This window comes from Seriola dumerili, unplaced genomic scaffold (genome assembly GCF_002260705.1).
Source record: "Seriola dumerili isolate Sdu_G_001 unplaced genomic scaffold, Sdu_1.0 BDQW01000052.1, whole genome shotgun sequence".
Classification (NCBI taxonomy): Eukaryota; Metazoa; Chordata; class Actinopteri; order Carangiformes; family Carangidae; genus Seriola; species Seriola dumerili.
Genome location: NW_019174307.1, coordinates 4494045 through 4518105, shown reverse-complemented (window position 1 = coordinate 4518105; position 24061 = coordinate 4494045). Strand labels below are relative to the sequence as shown.

The following is a 24061-nucleotide window of genomic DNA, read 5'->3' as shown; positions in this document are numbered from 1 at the left end:
TACATTCGGCACCCATCTGTTGACTAAAACAGAGAAAAAGAGACAGAATTTGGCAAAAAATGCTGTCTTGAACAAGCTGGTCATGTAGACCAGGAAATCAGGAGCAGTAAGGATAAAAATAAAGGAGAGACGGAAGGAGGGACGGGCAGAAAACAAGCCAGACAGTGGAGAAATTGAAAGCAGTATGAAATAAAAACAGCAGTACTAATGTCCTGTGTTTTTAGACTGCTATGTCTGTTCTTGTTTGAGTTGGATATGGATTCACTTTGCGCTTCCTCCACAGATCTCCAAGCAAAACAAGCAGCGGATAAAACTAGGTTTAACCATGTAAACTGTTGATCTTCCAGAAATAACCCTGTCAAGTGTCACACAAAAACATATGGCATGTTTGAAAAAGAGGGCAGGAAACTAAAGGTTTGGAATCATGGAAAGAGATGCACAGGCTTCTACTTCTAGTTTTTCAATAAATGATGAAACCAAAATGTAACTCTTAGTGTCATCAATACTACTCATTTATAAAACGGCAATATGAAAAAAAAAACTGGAACCTTGGTAATTCTCATGGGAACCAAGCAGAATAAGAAACACCATCCACTTTTGGCTCTGTCCCACTGTTCTTAAGCAACTGTGTCCTTTGACCTCCTGAGGTATTCAAGGCTCTTTAAGCAGCTGTTTCAAAGGCAGACCTTAGGATCTGAGGTTGACACACTTGCGTGCTAAGCTCAGGTTGCACAAGCAACAGGTTAAAATGGGCACATGGCCATAGGTCTACAACTCTTTGCTGAACACATCATTATACACCTTTAGGATATGGTATGTGTATGTCTAAATGTGCACAGGAGTGCATGTCACATAGTGTATAGATGTTTTGGGGGAAAATGGGATGGGTGGTAGTGAAGGAAAGGACAAGCCAAAACAAGCACTGGAGCATAACTCTTGAGTAAAGAATTAGGAGCCAGCTGTACTCACATACCTGAGGAGTGTACAGGTGGGGGTGGGGCTGCAGTGGAAAGAGTCCTCTTTAACATGAAAAATCTTTAGGTATAATCGTATGTATGTGTAATCTGGTATCGAATTTGGCATTGAGAATTGGGGAACTCCATTGGTACTGGTACAAACTTTCAAATTTCTGGTATCATGAATTCCCTCCCCCTGAACACTGCCCAAATTCAACAGACAACATCATATCACTATCTCTGCTGCTTGCCAACATACTTGATGTGTCAACATTAGCAGACAGTCAAAACAAAGGCTCAAAAATTTCTATTTATTCAACTATTAAAAACATGAAGATTACAGCTTGCAACAACTGTTAGCAGTATTTTCCATACACTGATTTATTTGTGGCGGCCCACCACAATATCAACATTGACAGACATATACATATTATTATTTTTTATCTTTTTTTACTATTTTGAATGGGTAAATTCTTATTTCAATGTAGAGTTGTGCATTCATTCGCTCAGCCCCTCCGTGCCAAGCTGTCCTGCTCTCTCTCTCCCATACACACAACCATCCATCATAGTTAGGCTGGCCATCAGGCACCCGGAGAAATCCTGCTGTATTGGTGGGCCGCGAAAAAAAATCCATACAGTTTTTTATCGAGTCTGTCTCTCTCTTTACCAGCCCTCTCTGTGTGCCTGTTATTCGAAGTGCGCAGAGCATGCTGCATGCTGGCTAATCACAATATGTAATCAGCTGACTTGGGTCAGGTCAGTGAGGGCTGTTTGTAACGTGAAGCAATAGAGCTCATACTGTTCAGTTATTTATTTGTAACAGAGCATTTGGCAGTTAAAATACTTGCAGTGGAGCAACTTATATATGGTGTTATTTAATAATTAATAAATCAGTAACCCCCAGCCCCCTTTGGTTTGCCCACCTGTCCAGTGCCCTTTTCTTCCATTCTCAGCCATTTATTCGATGGCTATCCATCTACCCGTCTCATACACAGTGATCATCAATGATCGTTTTAATCCTTTAATGTCTTTATGTTGTGCTCACTTAATCCAACCTCTGCACAGCTAGGTCTATCTCACAGCCCCTAAACCATAATCTATCTATCTTTATCTCCTGAATCTGCTGGTATAATCTAGCCCTGCACTTTTCAGAAACTGGGTTAGAACACACAAGTGACTCATAACAGGGACGATACAGTATAACGAATTACAACAGATATATAGGGATAAAGTTTAACAATTAAACTTATGCTTACTATCCACTATTTGCTAGGATTAATTAAATTGAATTACAAATAGTGCTTTTTTCATTCTATAATCCCCTAAATCAAAGGGATGAATTTCGTAATTTGTGTCATATCGTACGTCGTACGTACGGCTTTGTCTTCACTGTATGTTCCTCTGAGAAAGACCTTTGATAACAACCGTATTCTAGCTAATTTTGTTTTACTGCTCCCAGTGCGGCGCAGTAGGACTGTCCTTTCTCAGTCGTGGTGTGATGACACAGTGTGATAACCACAGAAACCAAATCTCAAACCTTCAGAACTACAGAGATCTCCAAGAAACTGTAGAGTATATTAGAATGGGATATACTCTACAAATTAATAGAGATTTGTTAGAGCTATTGGTGCAATATGAGATTACAAGAAGTGCTTTCTGTTATACTCTGAGTTACTGGCATGATTAATAAGGGTGTAAATATTATTTAAAGAAGAATCCGATATTGTGCATAGATGTAGAGTAGGGGTCAACTAACATGTTTTTTTCAGGGCCAATTCAAATACCGATTATTAGTAATCAAGGAGACAGATAACTTATAACCATAGGCACTGATAACTAATAACCAACACACAGTGCAGAAAGTGTTCAGACCCCCTCATCAATCCACACTCAATACTCAATTTAGCTAAGGTGCCTCCCATTTGTCTCGATCATCTCTGAGATGCTTTTACACCTTGACTGGAGTCCATCTGTGGTCAATTCAATTGTTTGGACATGATTTAGAAAGCCACACACTTGTCTATATAAAGGTTTAACAGCTGGCTATGCATATTAGAGCAAAAACCAAACCATTAGGGAGGAAGGAACCTTCTGGTAGTTTCTCCTATCTGCACATAGAATCTCTGGAGCTCAGCCAGAGTGACCCCCTTCCCCGATTGCTCAGTTTGGTCTGATTGGTGAGTTTCCGCATTTTTTAATTATTTATTTAATCAGCAATCAGTTAAAGAAAGCAATGTGATAACTGTAAAACTGCTGAATATTGGATCAAATAACAGGCCAGGCCGATAATTGGTCCAGCCCTAATGCAGAGTTACAGTTCTCTCTGGCGTTGTCTGAATCCTGTACACCTGAATGTAACTAGTGGATTCAACACATCTATTTTGCATGCATGTGCGTGTGCGTGTGTGTCTCTAGCTCCTCTCTGGCTGGATAACCCGCTGTTACAGCTAATCAAACCATTATGGCTGCCCACTAACTGAGAACACCATTACCATAATATGCAGTTTCATCTGATTAGTTATGCATGATCCAGATATGCCAACGCCAGAGTGTGTGTATGAGAGAGAGAGAGAGAGAGAGAGAGAGAGAGAGAGAGAGAGAGAGAGAGAGATAATTCAGACAGTATTTTCTGGAGGAGAGCTAAAACCACTACAAACTCAAGTTCCAATAAAATATACTACTGAGTGATTTTTGACAGAAACACACCTTAGAACTTATATTAAGCACCAAGAATCACTGTGATATATGATAATACTACAACTGTCTAACTATGAATAGACGTTGTTCATTCTGAAAAAAAAAAAGGCTTTTTCCCTGCCAGGACTGAATCTACCCCCAATCATTTACACCCAATTCACATGGCCAATGTTATTTTTGTCCCAGTGTTCACAGGCAGAAAATATTCACACGCAAGTCCTCTCCACTACTTTCTGAATGATACTGAGACTACCATGCTGCAAGCCCCAAAGATATATCCACGTTTGATATAGTTATTCTTTTCAGCCAATCAAAATGTGCCACTATTAATACAGCACTACTTGCTTTCTATTTTGGAAGCATGGATCTGTCAAGGCACCTTGGTCCTGACGTTCTGTAGCTGTGGTATCTTGTACAGAATAAACACAGCTGTGTTTGGGGCTTGGAGATGATTTTTGCTGAGGATTTGTGCCATATCCACCCCAACAGACCACTAACTAGCTGCCTTTCTGAGAGCTATCTGGCTGGATCTTTATGTTAATGGATGGCTCTTAGGTTGGTTCACTTCATGACTGCCAGTCAGACCGACTGAAAGAACTGTGGCCCAGGACAATGATGGTGATCTGTGAGTGCTACAGGCCTCTGCCATGTTAGGCATATTTGCAAATGTATGATAACTATTTTGCCTCCAATTTTAAAATGCCTTATTGGCAATAATTACCCCTCGTGTAATTACTGATGCAAGAGGCATAACATTCAAGAAATAAATTGGCACAGTATCACAAGCAGCTTGGCACCAAGCAGGTTGGTGTGCAGCCACTGTAAAATGAAATGGCCGAACTCTGCCTATCAATGGCTAAGCTTACAACACTTCCTTGCTGCAGACAGGACTGTGAGCTTTCCAAAGGGTTAGTATGGAATGGGCTGACAGCTGGTCCTCTTGGTTAAACATGAACAGGCTGTCAGTAACAGTCAACATAGGTCACAAGGAGCCTGGTGTCATTCAAAGAAAGAGAAGGATCTTATGAGGGATCTTAAAATGTAAATACCACTCGGATTAAAATCATTCATTTAGGTATGGGGATAAAAGCACTAGATTGACAGTGAATAAGCAACTGGATACATGGACTGAGAAAGAGTTTTGCAAGTCTCTGGTGACAGAAGTCAAATTTCACTAATACCACTTATTTTTCATATAACTTCTGGCAACAATTCAAGCCTAGTAATGTAGGATATGTAAATGATAGGAGCTTGATAATGTATCTTGCCTGCAGCACCCAACTACCAGTCCTCGTACCAATACTTGTCAGTTCACACCAATACTAAGCTGTCAGCACAACCACTGACAGCCTACCACTAACTTATAGGGTGTGTCTTTCCAACGTTGACACTTACCAGAAAAAAGGTGTCAGACAAAGATAGAGAGAAAAAGAAGAGTAGAAAACCCAAAGCAAAGAGCTGAGTGAGAGGCAGGCAGGACAGAGGGTCAGACAGCAGCTAAACCTCAGGATGCATGACGATGACATCCTCTTGGACTGACACAATTATAACACAATAGAAGCACAGCATTAAGTACATGTGTATATATATATATATATATATATATATATAGGTCTATTGCCCTGCTATACATTGATTTTGCTTTTCAAGACCTTTAATCATACAATGCTCCACACATTCCCTAACATTCTATACTCCTAGCCCATCCCACATTGTATACACATCTCTCCACCTTTCAAATGGGCAGGCAAGAACAATGGTTGACCTTTGACCACGCTGCTATATGGGCCAGTTTATGATGTTTAGCAGGCTGTCATCTTCATGCATTTTCTATACTGGCACTACCAGGACCAGTCAAACTTGTGGAGATACATCTGCAAAAATGGCATGATGATAAATTGGTAGTAAGAGGTCTGAGGACGCCAAAGTGGACTTGAATTTTCTGCACCTCCAAGCTTGCCACATTAACACTAATGAAACAGTTTAATGCTTGCACCGATCGACCAAAGCATTGAACATGTGGTGCTGGCAGTAAAACAGTATTATTCAACACTGTTCCTCAGTTAATGCATGCTACACTTCAAATCAAAACATCAGGATATCATCAAGAGCAGATCCTTGCTACAAGTAATATTGACCAACAATTTCTCAAACTGCAATAATTTCAACTAAAGGGAGAACAACTGTCTGAATTTATTTGTCATTTTTGCTGTTATTAAGCAGCAACTTTTACGGTTGAATTGTTGGAAATAACGTATGGGTAAATTACAATTTGCCTCTGCAATATATCCACAGTTAAATTTGATCCCACGTTGTCTTGGGATCTGATGATACTACCTGACTCCAAGCTTGCTCCCATGGGATCCCCCAGAACTCTGCTAGCAGGTGAAGTTAATCCCAATTACCTCTGCCACACCTGTGCCCCCTCTGTCTTCCTCCCTCTGTCGCTCTCTATCCATATCATCTCTTCACTTGCTCTGCGCACTTTTTACTATCTGCTTTCTCTCCCTCTGTCTCACGCACACACTTCTGTTGTAAACCATGGGGATGGCTGGTTCAGGTGCACTGCTCAAGTAAAACGGGGCCATTGCCACAGGCAATTTAATCTTCACCAGCTGAGTCCATCCACTTCTACAGGTTTAGATGGAGCAAAAGCAAAGAAATTTAGAGTTCAATCCAGGATTCTGTTCAGCATATCATTTATGAATTTATAATATGTATCAAATAAAAATGGTAAAGCTGCATTTTTATTTCATGACAACAAACTTTGCACAGCCTTATTTAGTCATGTTTAGGTACCAACAGCACCACAGCACAGCCACCAATCAGAGATGGGATTCCCTTTTTATTATTAAAGATTGTGGCTTTAAAGATCCTGACTCTCCTCTCTTTATTCTCTCTGAGCTCTGGTTGCAGAATTTTACTTTGGCTTTCAGACTGGTTCTGTTGTTTTCAACACCATTGGGGCACTCAGGATGTGTTTCAGCCTTTTAAAGAACAACTATCACAAAGTGTGTGGAGAAAAAAAAAATAGGTGGGTCAGATAAAAACATATAGCTAAAATCATATAGTTAAAGGATGACAACAAATGACTATATTTAAAAAAGCTCTTAAGAGTGTATGTCACAATAAATTATTGCACAATTACATATCATTTGATCATTGTGATATTTTCTAGTTTGGGAGCAAAACTAAGTACGAACTGCACAAGCTAACAAGCCCTTGACGTAGTACGAAGTACTTTTCTAGTAGTCCAGTCTAGTCTAAAGCAAATGAACCCTTACTACCACAGCTTTAATATATAATATGGTGGCAAAACAGGCCTAGAAATGTGTCGCAACATGGCAGGCCTAATTCCCAAGATAAGTAGTTCAGCTTCAGCAACCAACAGCTCCCCCAGACAGGGATTCCCAAATGTATTCAGGTCAAGAAGAGCTACAAACATTAGGTCAAAGTCATGTTGTTGGACCCCCATCTGTTAAGCATTTTGTTTATGGGGATTCCTTCAGAAATGGATACTGTAGAAAAGCTCTTGTCAAAACAAATCACACTGTCTCATCTTACACATGAAAAGTCGGTAAAATTACACAGGATATACACAGTATGTCATCAGGTTGGGGGTGTGGGGGGCTTTTGTTGCCCCCTTCACATAATCCCTAGGGGATCCTTAGTCACACAATTTTTTGGGCTGCTGATTTGGTGAATACTTGGAAAACTGAACCCACCTATAGGATTTCATTCACAGTTCCTTCCTTTGCCACCCCTTACTGAGATCCCCTTCAGAAGCAATTGTGACATGACTCTAGAGTCATTTTGCAATTCAGATAGATAAAAGGACAAGAGAGAGCCAGGGAGAGAGGGAGAGAGGGAGAGAGAGAGGCTAGACAAACAGGACAGAGCAGGGTCCATATGATCTCAGCAGCGGCAGCAGACTGGCAAACAGCAGGCAGCAGAGGAACCGACTGCGACCCAAAAGATGTGGCACGGATGGTGGAGGATTACGTCATCGACAAAAAGGAGGACGCCTCATCACAGCAAACCCTCACATCCATTACTTAACACCACATAGTTAACAGCTTTTCGCCCAGCAGACATGAGCACTTTTCTATCGTTTACTTAGCAAAAAAAATAATAATTGATGCACCGTCAAATTGAATGCGGGGTCGCAATAAGCAGCTTATCCATATAGGCCCTTTCGTGTGACATTTCTAGAATGTGACACGTACATGAGAGCAGTTTAACAAACGGTACTTCACCAGTCATTTAGCAATGAATGACAAAAAACCCACATCCAATTTATCTGAATGACCTGTATTCGGTATATGCACTTATCGTTTAGGCTGTATAATAAGATAATCATATTAGCTAAGTCAAACAACACTTGCGCTGACATACTGCAATTCAAATATCTCTATAATCACTAATATTTTGAATGTTTCATATGATAAAACAATATCATATTTAAAGCCACAGTTGTAACATAACTGACGCCGCACTGGTCCCATTGAACGCCAACTGGACTCTGTCATTAAAGGGCTTATTGTACACTGTACAATGAATGAGCTATTAACGGCCTGTTTAATTAAATTATATATGTCGACTACAGGAAGGCTGAATAAAGTTTTACTGATTCAATAAACCTTTAAATGCATACCAATACGGTGCAGAGTGGATTAGCTACTGTTTCGCAGCTACGTAAAGTAAGCTGCGATATATTGAATGGGCTAAGAAACAGCTAGCTAACAAGCAAGCTACACAAGCACTGGCTATTGAGGTTATAGAGTAAAATGCATAAAAGGGTTTTTTATTTCTTTTTGTCAGACCCCACTCCAGCAAGCACACGCGTAATTACGACACAGGCTCTTTGGAGTAACATTATCCCAATGTTATTTCGCAATATTAGCCAATTTAGCGGTGCGGGCAGCAACTTGGATAAAAGTGACAGCGCTAAGCTAGCTAGCTAACGTCAGTTGGCTGTAAGAACTGGTGGCCTGTGAATGAGTGTCTTTCTTACCGTCATAAACTGCTCCAGGGGCGTCCAGTTTTTAAGGAATATAATTTTTGCTGTATGAGGAAATGATTTGTGTAGGGGCGATATAGCCCGAACATCCAAGATCAGTTCAACCACTGCCGATGAAACCCGAGCATCATCACTATCACAGTCTTCATCAGTACTCGGAGTCCGGCGCTGCTTCACACACATCCATCCAGCAGAGCGGGGCCTCCTCCGGGCTCGACCATGCGACTGGCTCGGCGACGACGGATAATCCACAAGACAGGAGCCCCCGCAGTAACCATTGGCTAGACACGGCGACTAGCAGTCATTTCAGGTCGAGAGAATGTGAAATATAATCCCACGCACGCGTAAAAATAAAGAAAACGCGATCACCGAAAAGGTTATAAGTGAAAAATGTTGAACATCAAATCACCGAATAGGCAAATGTTGCGTTTCTGACTTTCCCAACATGAGCCTGTCCGTTGTTGTCAGCGTTCCCTGGTCTCTCTGCAGCTGCTTTGCCTGACTGCCTTGCACCACAGCAGTGATCAGTAAAGAGACGTAATGGCGCAAACCGAGCGCACAGGGGCGGGGCCACGGGGCGGGAGGCGCGATGTTTGTTTTTGAGCGCACCCAGGTAGAACCAATGCAAAATCTGTATTGGTATATATGTGCATACGCATGTACTTATGTTTGTATGTATGTACTGTACATACTGAATAATAGGAAATTTGATGCTGTATTGATCTTGACATTTAGCATATATTGCGAAATGGACATTATATTATACTATATTATACTATATTATTTTATATACATGGCTAAGGATTGTGAAATCAACCCTCCTTTATTTTTTAAAAGGCCACCGAAGTAGAAAATAAAATCAACTTTCTCAGCTTTTGTTTTCAATAGCATTTTCAGGCTCGGCATTAGGAGTGGGAATGTATAGCCTACCATATTATTCCTTATAGGGTAACTTAACACACTCTCTCTCTCTCTCTCTCTCGCTCTCTCTCTCCCACACACACACACACACACACACACACACACACACACACACACACACACACACACACACACACACTTCACTTTAATATCTGTATAATGTATTTTAAACTTAAACTTCAATTTGAAAATAGCCCTGTCTCTACAAAAGGCAAAATTTCCGAATGAATATCTTTGTGTGACTTTCAAATATGAATGTAGTTATGAAAATGACTTTTTTTTCGTCTTTCACTTCAAGTCCAAGCCTGTCCATTCAGACCGAATGAATCTGTAGCCCTGTCATTCATAGACACTGTAAAAGAAAGATAGTAGCAAATTGTAAGAATGGTAATATGGGCTGTACTGACCTCCAGTGGAAGAAAGAAAACAGCCTACAATGCAACAAACAATGGCCCATTGTACAGTTATCTCTGTAGGGCAAACAATGAAGTAAGCAGATGAAGCGGAGCGGTGAGAGCAACACAATAAGCCCAGTGTTGTTGTTATGCATATCTCAAAAGCCACTTTGTAGCCAGGGAAATGATGAAGTAGACCTAAAAATTTGGTCAAAGCTTTTTTCTCTGCGCCTTCTTCATAGGGACTTTCCTTTTTTCCAACTTTTTTTCAATTGTGTTTTCAATATGGCATGACCTGATAATAAGGGGGGGTGTTTTGGAGCAATAAAAATATTTTTATTATGTTTGTGCATCTGGGAAAGCATTACTCACTGAAGAGTGCAGAAAGTCAAAGTCTACAATCTGCTGCATAACCATGGATCTGGAGCAAATACAGCATCTTGCTCAAGGGCACAAGTGTAGAAAGGACACTTGCTGTCAGAGAACACTGAGACCAAGCTGTCCTGATTAAGAACAGTCCCGCTACTCTACTCCACCAGTTCTGCCGTCTGCATGCTTTTTATGTCCAGATTTTATCAGAACATGTGCCTTCTAGTTTTGATCCCATTTGCCCGACAGAGAAAAAGCACACAATAAATTTCCACTTTCATTGCTACTTCTATGGAATGGTCTACCCTAGGGACAATAATGTAAAAAGTGTAATAATGTAAATGCATGTCTGTCTGCAACACTATTAATTACATGCTTCTATATTTAGTTCAGTCCACAGGGTACAAGATTGGAAATGTAATTAAAACACCGTATCTGAGCCTTGTTAATATGCAGACAACCTAAGGGAACTTGAGTGCTATATGATGAGTTCTGAGTCACAATAAGCTGCATATTAAGATTATTATCGCTGAGCAAATTACTTAGGGTCATGCAAATGATGTATGGGTGTGTAGAGTGTTACTCTTCTTAAAGGTTATTTTGAGATGTGAGCTGAGAAGCATAAAAGAACTTTGCTGTTCATTATAGCGATGTTAGATGATCAACTCAATTAGTTATTCATGTAAGGACAAACAGATGACTATAGAAGAGCACAGGGAAAAACAGAAAGATGGAGCTTTTATATAGGTGTACTGGGAGAACACTGCATTAACCAGTTTTATATTATCATGGTGTCTTTATTATGAACATTACACACAGCTGCTTTGTGGGAGGATTCATTCATTTAATATGGCTTAACATTTCCACCAAAACAAAAACAGTACACAGCTTTTTAAGTACCAGTCCATTCCAGAGAAATCCAGATATTTTCCTCCATAATGGTTTTTCCTGACTTTCATTTGACTTTTAACACACCTGGAGATGCTGTACCCAAGGACACCTCACATTCTCCACCACAAATTCTTCAAAATGAAGGAAAATGCTTTTGTCTAACTAGTCTGTTGAAGTGGGCCTACGATGTGCAATAGGAAATCTCTAGTGTTGCATGATTATGATGACTCCCTCTCTTATTTGAAAAATCGGGGGAGAAATAAAGGGTTTCAGGTTCTGAGATATGAAAAATGGCAGTCACAGAATTTAAAATGATGCGTTTCTGAAAACAATATTACTCAGGATAAAACTATATGCATGGCTAGATAACAATAATAGGATGTAATAAATGTAATTTAGCATTTTGGCCTGTTTAACCGAGTGTTTTGCCACACAGATCATTCCTTGCAGGTTGTAATTGTAATATCTAGAGACATAAAAACACCTTAAAAAAGACACCTTATATTTTATTTTTTATTTTCTGTTTGGAACATGTGGTTGTATAAACACATGTTAATAATACAGTAATTTACTTGTACTCTGGATCCAGAATTAATCTGCTGGATAAATAAGTCACAAGTCACACACGCCACTAAAAATCTGAGACCCCAGGGGTTTACAAGACTTCTTTGTAATTTGAATTGTTCTGCACTTCATGATTCACAAAATAACATTCAGAACATGTGGGATGACATATCTCTTTGAAAAGAATGTTAAGCTCAGAGACCTTCCTACGCCACTGGAGTCTATTCAGAGACAAGCCCAAGTAGATAATTACAGGCGTTCATGTGAGGCCCAGTTACAATGATTTTAACTCTTAACATAAAAGCCCTCCTCCCCTTTCTTTTCAAACTTTCTCTTCTTTCAGTAAAGCTAGGATCCCTTCCCTCCTGGATGTATACGGAGTATGTTTCAGCTGAAGGAGGTGAGCAGGAAACAAGTTCCCACTGGGAGCATACATCTCCTCTCCCTTCTGGCCCATCAGAGAGCGCAGAGTCTTGTTTCTGGACAGAATCTTATCGTAAAACTCAACCCCTCCTTTGGCATAATCGCGTGACAGTGCAGCCGCATTTTTGTCTGAGCTGTAGTCAATCCACTGGCTGACAGCATCCGAGGTGAGCAAGTAGGACACGGCACCGAGGCCCAGCGCCACAATATTCGCAGCTCCCCGAAACAGCGCAGGCCCAGCGTGGAGTCCGAACACCTGCTTCAGCACCACGCTGTACACCCAAACCCCACCCAGGCAGAACGGGGCCACGGCAGCATTCAGAACAGGTCCTCCGGACTGCAAGCGGGCCACCTCTCGCGCTACGGCAAACTTCTGTGCGTCCATGGAAAACGTCAGTGCCTCCTTTAGTGCAGAGCCAGTATCGCTGTCCCACTCCACCGTTTTTCCATTGATGAAAATGCTGCGGTTGGTGATTCCACTCGAGTTGTCAGACGTGCTGTTAAAGTTTGCTGGGATGCCAACTTGAGCCCCTGCAGGGAGCCAGGGGACACCAGCACCAACCGGATGGAACCCAAAGGAGGCGAAGGCAGAGAAATTCTTGGTTGAGCTGATACCATAATCCTTCAACACCTACAAATTAAACAAAATAAACAACATTAAATCGTGAATTCAAGTATGAATTTAGATTTTTTGTCAATTAAATATATGCTTTATGTGTGCTGTAATTAATTAATTTAAAAGGTCTGTATCATGTTGACTACATTGTCTACTTAACCTACTGTAAAACTGTCATGCATTCATATGCCAGTGCAAATAACTGACATGCATTATTGCTCATATGTAGTTCTTTTTAATAGATAAATAGGTACCAATGAATGAATTTCTAGGTGAAATGCCCTTTGGGTCTTTTTTTTTTTTTTTAATCTCATCTGTAAATAATTGTACAAATCTAATTAACATTACAAAAAAAAATACTAAAATGCCTGCACACAGACACATTTACACTACCTGCTGGAAAACCTCCTCCAGTTTTTCAGACAGCGTGACTGGCTCTCCCTTGAACCAGGCCTGATACAGCTGACGGTAGGACATGTCAGGGAAAACATGGTAGAACATGTTGGCTGCAAAGACCCCGCCACAGCTCGTGATGAGCAGCGGAGTCCGGTACTTCTGAAGAAGCACTGAGTACTTGAGGAGGCGAGACGCCATGCTACGTTTTTGTTGTTGACTGATTTTGTGTCAGTTAGGTGCTGAAGACTTCAGTAGGCAGCATCTGTGAAAGAGGCAGGCAGCGCATTCATGAGTATACCGACAGGCCTGAGTGTAACAGACAGGCAAGAAATCAGTTCTCAATAGACACATGACGATTCAAGCAATTCACATCCTGTCAGAGAGAGTTTAAGAGTTGTTCTCAAGGACACTTCAGGCAGGGAGTTCAACCTTTGTTGTCCTGTTGAAGAGACATTTTCTTTAACGTCCTGGCCTCTGTAACATCACCTTCATCACAGACCATATTCAGTCAGCTTCAGTTAAGAGGTTCACACAACAGTCATCATGTCTTCAAAGTTAACAAAAATGACAGTGACTACAAATGGGAAGATGATAGCTGACACAAGTAATGCATTACGTTACTGTTACGTTCCAGTCTACAGATGTAGCTGATGTGTAGTGAAACAACAATGTCTACCTGCTAATAAGCAACAACTGAGGATTATATTCGTATATTTAAAGTGTTGTCTTAAGTGTTCTGATTGTAATTTCTCAACCGAATTAAAGTTAGCCTAGAAGTACATGTCAAACACTATCACTGTGTATTTAACGCTGTTAAAATACTGAAAAACGCCACTATAACACCCTTAAAATATCGTTAACTAACTTTAATGCTGCAAATAGATACAATCGGCTTGTAACGCCGGTTGTTTTTCTATTCATTCATTTTCTACTATGCATTACACACAGTAACGTTGGCCGACGACCCTAAAAGTCAAATACACCTACTGAAAACCGCTTCATCTCACTAAATGGATAAAAATAATACAGAATAAAAACAACTGCATTTACAGCCAACAGACAGCTTGAAACACTCACATGTTCTGGGCATCTTTACAAGGACAGACGCACAGCACCCAACAGTTACATGACGACAGAAAATCCTATCCGTAAAGCGGTTTAGCTGCCGTCATGCTGTTGCACGACCGCTTTACGACAGGGTGTTGTAGAAGTGGCATGTGCTGTATATTTGAGTTTTTGGGCGACATTAATGTATTTAAGCCATATGTGCACTGCAATGAAGTTATTAACATGACAGAATGTTAAAATAATGAATAAGTAAGTAAATAAATACTTTCTCAAATGTATATAATAAAATAATCATGATCTAAAGTTGTAAAACTTGCAGCACTTCGTTAGCTGGTGATCTTTTGTTGAATGGAAATAGATAGGAAAACCATGTGAATCACACATCATAACATAATTAATAATCATAGCTTGAAATAATCATGCACAATATTGTGTATTATAATTGCTCATTATTTTGCATGAGGAAAAGTATGTTTTATTTATTATTTTATTTTATTAATATTATTTGCAGCTATACATTTACATAAGTGGATCAATTGAGAGTTACGCATATAGAGGTGGAAGTAGTTTTAATAAGGCAACCATGGCTCAATAAAGTACAATAACAAATAATTGTCAAATCTTAACAAATGCAAAGGCACTTGAGCAGTGAGAGAAAACAAAAACAAGATACATTCAATCAAAACGTTACCTGTACAGCACTGTTCAATGCTGCACTACCTTACCACCAAGGAACCAACACCCTATAAAGAAACTTAATCTATGCGCAATATAAATAAAACTATAAAGGCAAAAACGTTGATAGGTGTGCAAATAAGTTTAAGTGAATTGCTACCATTTGATCAGTGCGAAATGTCCCCAATGAAGCATTATTCTCACAGGTTTCTGGCTTTGACAGTGTTGATATAGTTATAACAGGTTATTTTAACTAAGTTGTCAGTTACTGCTTAATTTCTCAATTTGTGTATTTTACATTAAGTATATTCAGGGATATGTGTAAATTATTACCATTATTAAATACACCCCATGCTACTGCATCATTGACCAACACTGGTTGTTGATGTACAGTATATATTTTTTGGTGTTTAAGTTGCAGTATTCAATGCAGTATTCATAACCTTAATTCTTTAGATTTTTGTTTAAGTTCTGTTTTCCTCCATTGTATCACATTACTTTTGTTATTGCAATGACAGATATAAAAAAGTTGAAACAAAAATCTGTCTTCAAAGACCAATATAAATAAGAAAAACATATCAATAATTTCAACACTTGATTGTTTTGCTCATTAATTCTTAATGGATTCTCTTCTTATCTGCAATTCTTTAACAGGTTCGTGACTGTTACAGAGAGTTTCATGGGTAAAATCTTCAGTGGAAGGTCACTCCAGGTGTTGATGTATGGAAACAGCTTGCTGGTGAATGTGTGTGTGAAGGTGTGTAAGACTGTGTCAGTTTGTTGATCCAAGAAGGACAGCTTTCCTTTCTCCCAGTCCAGGTAAACTCTGACCCTCTGAGGCCTGTCCTTCAGGGGGAGGACAGAGCCTGGACGTGATGGGCAGAATGCTGTGAATTTACCGTGGCAGAACCTCAGCATCCATAACCCAGAGAGTATGTTTCCCATCCTCTGAGCGTCCTGTGCTATCACACCCAGTGCCCATACTTGACTGTCTCCAACCTCCACGATCCAGCTGTGAGTCCCTGAGCTGTAGCCCTCAAATCCGAGGACGCAGCGGTGCTGCTCCATCCTCTCTGGGGTTGAAGCTAGAGGCTGTTTGGGTCCACATGTCACACTGGTCAAACACTCAGACAGGTGGAGCTCTTCATGGGCAGTGTTTGGGTTCAGGATCACAGGGGTGTATGACACTTTCTCTATCATTTTGCACCAGACGCTGAAGCTAATATTTGCCAGGTATTTGGCAACGTTGATCAGGGCTCCCGTTACATGCCGTGGATCATCCGGCAGGGGGCGCTGAGTTTCTTTCGTCAGAGTATCGACTTTTATCAGGAAAGATGTGTCATCGTCTGTAAGCCCATCCTCTATGGTTTTGATGGTACTTTCCATAGCGTTTATTTCTCTGATCAAAACTGAGATTTTGTCCTTCATCATCCCTCTTTTATGCATCTCTTCTTGTTTCAGTGCTGCAATCCTAACATTTTCCTCCTCTTGCAAAAACGTCCGAAGCACCCTGAACTCCTCTCTTACCTTCCTCTCTGTTTCCCCAGCTTGGTTCTTAATGTCTTCATCTGTTTTCTCCCATTTCGCTTTCACTTCATGGAATAGTTTCACTTTCTCCCGTAAGGGCTCCAGGCGCTTCAGCAGGCCGTTTCTGTGAAACTCTGCAGCTTCGTTCACGGGTGTAAATGTGTGGTTTCTGTGCTGGCTCGAGTCTCTGCAGACAATACAAACAGGTGTCTGGTGGTCCACGCAATAGAGCTTCAGTCTCTCCGTGTGCAGGCGGCAGACAACGCCTGACTCCACTTCCAGCAGGAAAGCCTCGCACAGGTTCTTCAACACCAGGTTCCGAGGCGGTATATTAGACCGAGGAGACACTGCTTTACAAACGGGACACACTCGTGTTTGTTTGGTTCTCCACCATTGCTGAACACAGACGTTACAGAAGCTGTGGCTGCAAGGAAGCAGGACGGGATCTTTAAAGATGTCCTGGCAGACCGGACAGGAGAGCTCTAGGGCTGGGGCCGACCAACTGGAAGCCATTTTGTTATGCCGCCTCTTCCTGTTTTTCTTCTTCCCTTCTTCAGAAGTTTTAATGGCAAATTGCGGATTATTATCGCCACCTACTGTTATACAGTCATTTACCTGCGCTAGGGAGGTCATGTTTCACCTGTTTATTTGTCAGCGGGATTATGCAAAAAGTACTGTACCGATTTGAACTGAACTTGGTGGAGGGATGGATCATGGGCCAGGGAATAACCCTTTACATTTTGGTTAAAATATGGATTATTTACTAAGAATTTGAATCTTCTTGTCTGAAGTCTGGTTTATGTTGTTTGACATTGGCCTTGGCGGAGGTATGTCACGTCTAGGAAGCAGCTAAGGGCTGACTGGAGTTGGGGTAGTAACCGTGGGGGAACAGCTGATATTAAAACAGTATGACAAATAATCCAGTCACTGAGTCCTAATTAGATAACTATATCCATAATGTTTGGTAATAAATACAAATACAAATACCAACCCAGATATTATCTAATTGAGTCGTTTTTTCCATATCATAAAATAAGCCTTTTTCCATATTAAAGAAAATAATTACACACTCTTTATTTTCTTGGGCTTACCCGATGTCCACTACTTCTCTGAGATCTGAGATTCTTGACAGCCAATGTAATAGCGCCCTCCTCAGGGCAATCAGGAAGTAACTGCACTACATATTCGAAGCTCTGGGTTCTGGGTCACCTCTCTGACAAAGGTCCTTATTGCCAGTTTAGCCAGATGGTCAACTTCAGGAAGAGTCCTGATGACTCCAGACTTCTTCCATTTCACAATTGGTCTATATGTGATCACAATTAATTATATTGTGGAGGTCTATGGAGAATTCCTTGGACTTCATGACTTGGTTTCTGTCCTGAAATGCAGTGTGAATTGTTGGACCTTATATACATTATGTAGGCCTATATATACTGTATGTGGGTCTTTCTAAAGGATCTCCAACCAATTCAATTTGCCAGAGGTGGACTCAAATTAAGTTCCAGACACAAATCAAGGATAATTAAAGTGAACAGGGTCTGAATACTTTTGTAAATGAGATTTCATTATTGATTTTTATTGATATATTATTTAAATTTACCAAATTTTCTAAAAAAAACATTTTTACATTGTTATTATGGGTTACCTAGTTTAGACTGATGTGCAAAACCATTTAGAATTAAATCTACAACACAATAAAAGAAAGAAAGGAAGTGAAAGGGTCTGAATTTCCACCTGAAGCCACTGTATAAGTATATTATAGATAGTGTGATCCTAATTGTTTTGTTTTAGTTCAGTTTCTAGTTAGGCTCATACTTAGGTTACAGTACAGTACAGTACAGTACTCAGGTCCTTGTACTCTGTACCTCAGGCTTGTACAAGGACCTGGTAAAGCCTGAGGGGCATGACTCTATATCAATGACAAGGGAATAGTGCACCTTACCAACAATGCATCAAACACCGGAGCATACATTTCCATGAGAATCTAGATGCCCAAGAGTTTCCAATCCAGAAATTATCCATGAGTATAGAAACAGTTTTAAATAGCAGGTCTGTTTCACTTCACAATCAAACTATTCAAAGCTTTGCTCAGTCATGCGTCCTATGTGCTGCTGATGTGGTGCATCTGGTGTAAATTTTGCATAGGTCTTAAAGCAGCCTCACAATATACAATCACATTTCCTTCAGTCCAATAAAAGAAATGAAAATAATCAAATATTTAGCACATTGCTATTGAGCAATGCTGTAATCTGCTATAACACTGTACAAAACAGGGTGATTCCGCAGTGCTAGACTGACTTCATTTTCAAACATAAGATGCATCAGAACAGGCATCAGATGAACTTTTACCTGCAGGGCAGATGCAGCCAGCCAGAGCTCACACACTTCCCCCACTGTTGGACAAAGACATTAGGCTTAGAAAATTAAGACTGTATTATATTTTCTTGTTATTTTATGCAGTACAATTTAAATACTAAAAAACTACTATCTATTATTAGCTGTATTTCTAGTGTGACGGACTACAGCTTTGGTAATTATGCTTTGACAATTATATTGCAAATACTGAATTAATCTCTTCAGGATCACACATAATGATTCACCCATTCACCCAGCGGTGTCTTTATTTATTTTAGTGGAAACCCAGTCACCCAGATTGTGGCTACACTCCCATCTTTAATAAAACCACATTTTGTGAACAGAGATATTAAAGATTTAAAATGTTTTTTAAAGTTAAAGCAGATTAGCTAGAACAGTAATTTTCCAGAGGATGTCACAAAGAGTCGCAACATCAACCTGCTTTGAACCTTTACAGAACCTGACTGGCTGCACACAGCACTGCTAGAGGAGGAAGTGAAAGTTGTGCAGTTACTAAAGACACAAGTGAGAAAAGTCTCAGTATCTTAGACTATCATACTGCATGATGACCTCTGATAACCTCTAATGACAATAGTTCAAATCACAATGTGCAACTGCTGGAAGAGTAAAAAGCATTCAGAGGATTTTCATCAACAAGGATTGTGATTATTATAATAAAAAATTGCAGTACAAGATGAGGAACATTTATATTATTCATTTGAACAAAAAGCACATTTTATCCTCCCTAACCCTCATCACCTTCTGAGCTCATTGTGCTCCCATTTGGCTTGCAGTGTTTTATCCCATCTCTTTGGTAAAATACAATATGAAAACTGATGCATTTCCAATATGCACTTATAAAAACATTCACACTTTCATCACATTAAAACCCTAATTTGCAACAATCTGGACAACAGAAACTATTGCAGAAAACAGCAAATGAGAGACTGGATGAGTAATGCGTTATCTACATAACAGCAGTAGAATGGTGATAGTAAATAACCTTGTACATGGAGGGATAATCCCTAAGTAGGACAGTATAAAAGTTATTGTTGTACAGATTGATATGGTAAAACTAAAAAATGTACCACTTTACTGTCTGTGTGCATGCAAGTGTGCGTGTATGTGTGTGCATATGCATTGTGATCAAGTCAGACGGTCTGATCCTAGTGGAAAGAAACAGCTCACTAGTGTCTCCATGGAAACAGGCAAGAGGCAATGGAAGTGTGTGTCTTTGTGTATGTGTGTAATATGTGTGTGTCTGAAGAGAAAGACACAGGGAGAATCCCCTCTTCTATTCTATTTGATTCTATTCTATTCTGTTCTATTGTAAGCTATAAACCTCTAATAAATAAGTACACAAATCACAATGATACAAGGGAGTATTGTCAGTTTGTGTGTTCATGACATTTACATGCCATTATCATAATCATCATTATACAGAACTGTGTCAGTCCTCTGATGGACTGGAAGCACAATGCATGCTGGAAGAAGCTGAATGCCTGCGACTGTGCAAAGAATTAGGCTGGAAGCACATGAATATTTTTTAAGAGCTGATAGTGGTCTCAATGACCTCTCTTTGCTCCTTGGCATTTTAGACCAGCCTGAAGGGACAACATCCAACTCAGGTTGGAGACAGCAGTGAGACTACAGACAGCACATTTCGCTTCATGTAATGAACCAAAAAAAAAAATTCAAAACAAGCTGAATTCTGTCTGATCTCTATAGGATCCTTATGTGTTCATGTGTTAAGTGGCAGAGGAGTGAGAAGTTTTTGAGGGTATCCCCAAAGGTCAAGGAGGCTATTTGCTGGACAATGATGGATTCACTGCATTTTTCTTTACACATGATGCATGTGCACATACTGTATATGCATTATGTGTCACTGCATAAATATTGACAAACACACACAGATGTCACTGGTGCTTAATGATCCATGACACTGAATTTACACAAGGTTGACATGATGAACACTGTGGTCTTTGAGAAAATTACCTTTAAGAATTATATAAATGCTAGAATTATTTCTCTCAGGATAAAAAAAAAAAATTAAGATATCATTTAATTTAGTACAGATGTGTTCATTAGCCATTGGCTTACCTGTGACTGTATAGGCTGCCATAGAAAGGCTCCACCTGCACTCTGTCTGACCCTGCCCTGCAAACACCAGCAGCATCTGAAGAAAAATGAGGAGTATGCAGGAGACACAAAGCAATCAATTCTCAAATTAAGATCCCATCAACTTGCCGTCCGAGCCAGTGGAGTGACCTCTCAGTGAATGAATAAATCAGTAACCCAGTCAATCAATTCACCACCTCCTGATTGCTTCCTACAAGTCCTCCAAAGCCTAGATCAATAGATCCTTATGTCAAATAGGGCAAGCTCCTGACTCCTTGATGAACATTACCGGGAAAACAAAAAGAGAATTTTTGTGTCACTGCTAACCGGATAACAACATTACACAGTACATTTATCTTTAAAGTCTTCCATATCTAAAGACCTTATGGTAAATGTCAAATAAAGGTCTGATAATACATTGTCACAAATGAAATGTACTGGATATAGATCTGGATAGATAGAAAAAAAGCACCCTAACTTAGTTTACTATAACCGTTGATTTTAGTGGGGGTGCATTTCTGATACATTACAGCTGGGCTGGCCAACATTGTAACACACTGACACAGTAGGAAATGTAATCTGAAAATCTGGACATGGCAAGACTGAACATGATAAACATTGCCATCTAAACATCAGCATGTTAATACTATAATTTTGAATATGTTAGCATGCTCATATTATTACAATTATTATCATATTCTTGTTTTGCTAACAGTCTCAAGTGTAACTCCAGCACTTTTAAACTTGGTAAAGGATATTTCAAATCTTTTCCATCCTACTACCACAAACATAGAATATTTGTGGTTTGGTTATTGTGGATATAGCTATTGTGGATGTGGATGGTGAGAGTATTCTATACCTGGAGAAGAACGTTTCTGTTCTTTTGGTGTAGAATGAATTTGAACAAATGTCCACCTTTTCCCTTCAAAAAGTGTCCTTACCCTTTACACTATATAGGTGGATCAAAATGTAACTCTACTTGTTGTACTTCACTTCATATTTTGGGCTAAATTTCAGTACCATGTGACTGTTTAAGACAATTTAGATTGTTTTGTTCTTAAACTCTAGGTGTTAAAATGTGCTTTGTATCAACATGAATGGGCTATAATTTGAAATATTTCCATCCATCCACTCAAGTGTAATTTTTTCCATCAATTAAGATAAAATTTATTGTATACAACATCTTCTTTCTTTCTTTCTTTCTTTCTTTCTTTAACATCACATAAAATGTATGGAAAGAATCATTTATCGTGTGCATTCTTGGTGTGTAGGTGTGTGTATAGCCTATGTGGACATGCTTTTAAATGCAGTGGATTTCCTGGAAAGATTGAGCAAACATACCGAGAGAGTGAGACCACTTCATTACCCATCAGTTAGTCACTGTAAGATGAACCATAAAATGTCTAATGCCTGGATTATTTACAGAGGTAGTATGAAGATGGAGCTTCCTCTTCCTTATTTCAATTGAATTACTTACATCTTTCTCTCCCTCGCTCTCACACAGACTCACACACAGTGTGCGCGCGTGTGTGTGTGTGTGTGTGTGTGTGTGTGTGTGTGTGTGTGTGTGTTTTTTATTTTTCTGAGCATATAGTATACATTCAATGTGCGTGCACTTATTTACTACACTATGTCATATCTCTTTTTTAAATAATCAGTATATAAAAATCAAAGGAGTTAATATTCAGAAAATACTCATTTGTTGGCAAACAACCATATAAATATATATATACAGTACTGTATATATATAAAATAAAGGTTTCTGGGAAGCAGGTAATTTAAGTAACGACGAGCTATGTGAGAAAGTAATAAGTCATTCAGAAAGCAGGTTCTGGATGAACTAGGAAACTGCAGACCTTTCCTGTCAGTTACACTGTTTCATGACCTCCTGATGTTCGATTATTAATCAAATCATTTACCAACCTCTTACTGGATAAGTTATGAAATGAGGAATGCGATTGCTCAGAAGTGACTCATGATCAATTTTTAATTTGTAAAATGAACAATGTACAATGGTGCTCTTTAGCGCCTCTGCACAATGCTGTTGGCCCATGTTCCAGTACATGCTGCACCAAAATTTTAATTGTAGCCTATAGCATCTGCCCTAATCTATTCTCAATAACACCCAAGCCTTCTCTCCCTCTCTTTACCCTTGTGCCCTCAATCATTTTGTACACACAGACACACACACACACACACACACACACACACACACACACACACCTCTTTTCTCTTGATTGATCAGATCCTAATCTATCTCTTTGACCTCTAGCTAAACTGAACAAAAGCAAAGGCAGCATTGCCATGTTTTTTTTTTTCTTGAGCAGGTTCACTGAAAAGGTAATCGCACAGATGTGCTAATTAATATACTTTCTATTAAATGATTAACTTTGCTCTGACCTAAAACATGTAAAACACTGCTGCCTCTGACGTGTTGTGTGATTTTTCCACATTTGAAATCTAAAGTAATGGATTCACCAAAGGGGAAAAAAAGGAGGTGTACTCTCATAATTATGACCTTGCGGTTTGGAGATTTATATCTCACCAGGTAATAGAAAAAAAGTCTTGTAATTACAATTCCACTACGTCACAATCATGAGATCTTGTCTATAAATCATGAGATACAAAGTAATAGTTATGAGATAAACATGTTGTAATTCTGAGATATGTATTAGATAATTAGATGAAATGTCTTCACTTTCTTTTCTGTAAATAAATTTGTGTCTGTGAAAAAAAAGAAAAGAAAGCATACGTGTATGTTGTATATCCACAAACTATGTGTGAAATTATGTTTCACATATGAGTTTACATATTAGGTTGTTGTTTTCGCATGCAACGTCTAACTTTTCAAATGACACAATATCTAATGAATTTTTCCATACTGCTTTGCACATCATAAACATGTTAAATGACTGATGTGTAATAAATTCACAATGCATGGGCCTTTTCCAGAGAAGGCATTTTTACACGTTGCAGTGGGAAAAGCACAAGTATAAATAATATAAGTAATGGTGGTTAAATTCCATTTAGCTGCTTCAGTTCCAGGGTCCTGGGTTTGTGTCTTGCTGTC

At 39.4% G+C, this 24061-nt stretch overlaps 3 protein-coding genes across 4 annotated transcripts in view; all 3 read right to left on the bottom strand.

Moving 5' to 3' along the window:
• The window catches only part of ptpn4 (protein tyrosine phosphatase, non-receptor type 4), a 65583-nt gene extending 56430 nt beyond the window's left edge, over positions 1-9153 (bottom strand). For both annotated transcript variants that reach the window (XM_022740672.1, XM_022740673.1), the window contains exon 1: positions 8668-9153. The gene's annotated coding sequence lies outside the window, so the exon portion shown is untranslated. The remainder of the gene's footprint in view (positions 1-8667) is intronic.
• Positions 9154-11181: 2028 nt separating this feature from the next.
• tmem177 (transmembrane protein 177) lies at positions 11182-14404 on the bottom strand. The gene is made up of 3 exons (XM_022740824.1): positions 14326-14404; positions 13246-13510; positions 11182-12867 (listed from the first exon to the last, which is right to left on the bottom strand). Exons 2-3 carry the CDS (start codon positions 13444-13446, stop codon positions 12136-12138), a joined length of 933 nt encoding a protein of 310 aa, XP_022596545.1. The 5' UTR covers positions 13447-13510; positions 14326-14404; the 3' UTR covers positions 11182-12135.
• Positions 14405-14879: 475 nt separating this feature from the next.
• Positions 14880-17428, bottom strand: LOC111218497 (nuclear factor 7, ovary-like). The gene has a single exon (XM_022740827.1). It carries the CDS (start codon positions 17149-17151, stop codon positions 15625-15627), a length of 1527 nt encoding a protein of 508 aa, XP_022596548.1. The 5' UTR covers positions 17152-17428; the 3' UTR covers positions 14880-15624.
• Positions 17429-24061: the final 6633 nt, after the last annotated feature.

Bases quoted from the DNA above. Each gene is read 5' to 3' on its own strand.
- tmem177 (XM_022740824.1), bottom strand. From the start codon at position 13,446: ATGGCGTCTCGCCTCCTCAAGTACTCAGTGCTTCTTCAGAAGTACCGG. The intron at 12,868-13,245 runs GTAGTGTAAATG...TTTAATTTGTAG, and splicing joins TGGAGGAGGTTTTCCAGCAG to GTGTTGAAGGATTATGGTAT.
- LOC111218497 (XM_022740827.1), bottom strand. From the start codon at position 17,151: ATGACCTCCCTAGCGCAGGTAAATGACTGTATAACAGTAGGTGGCGAT.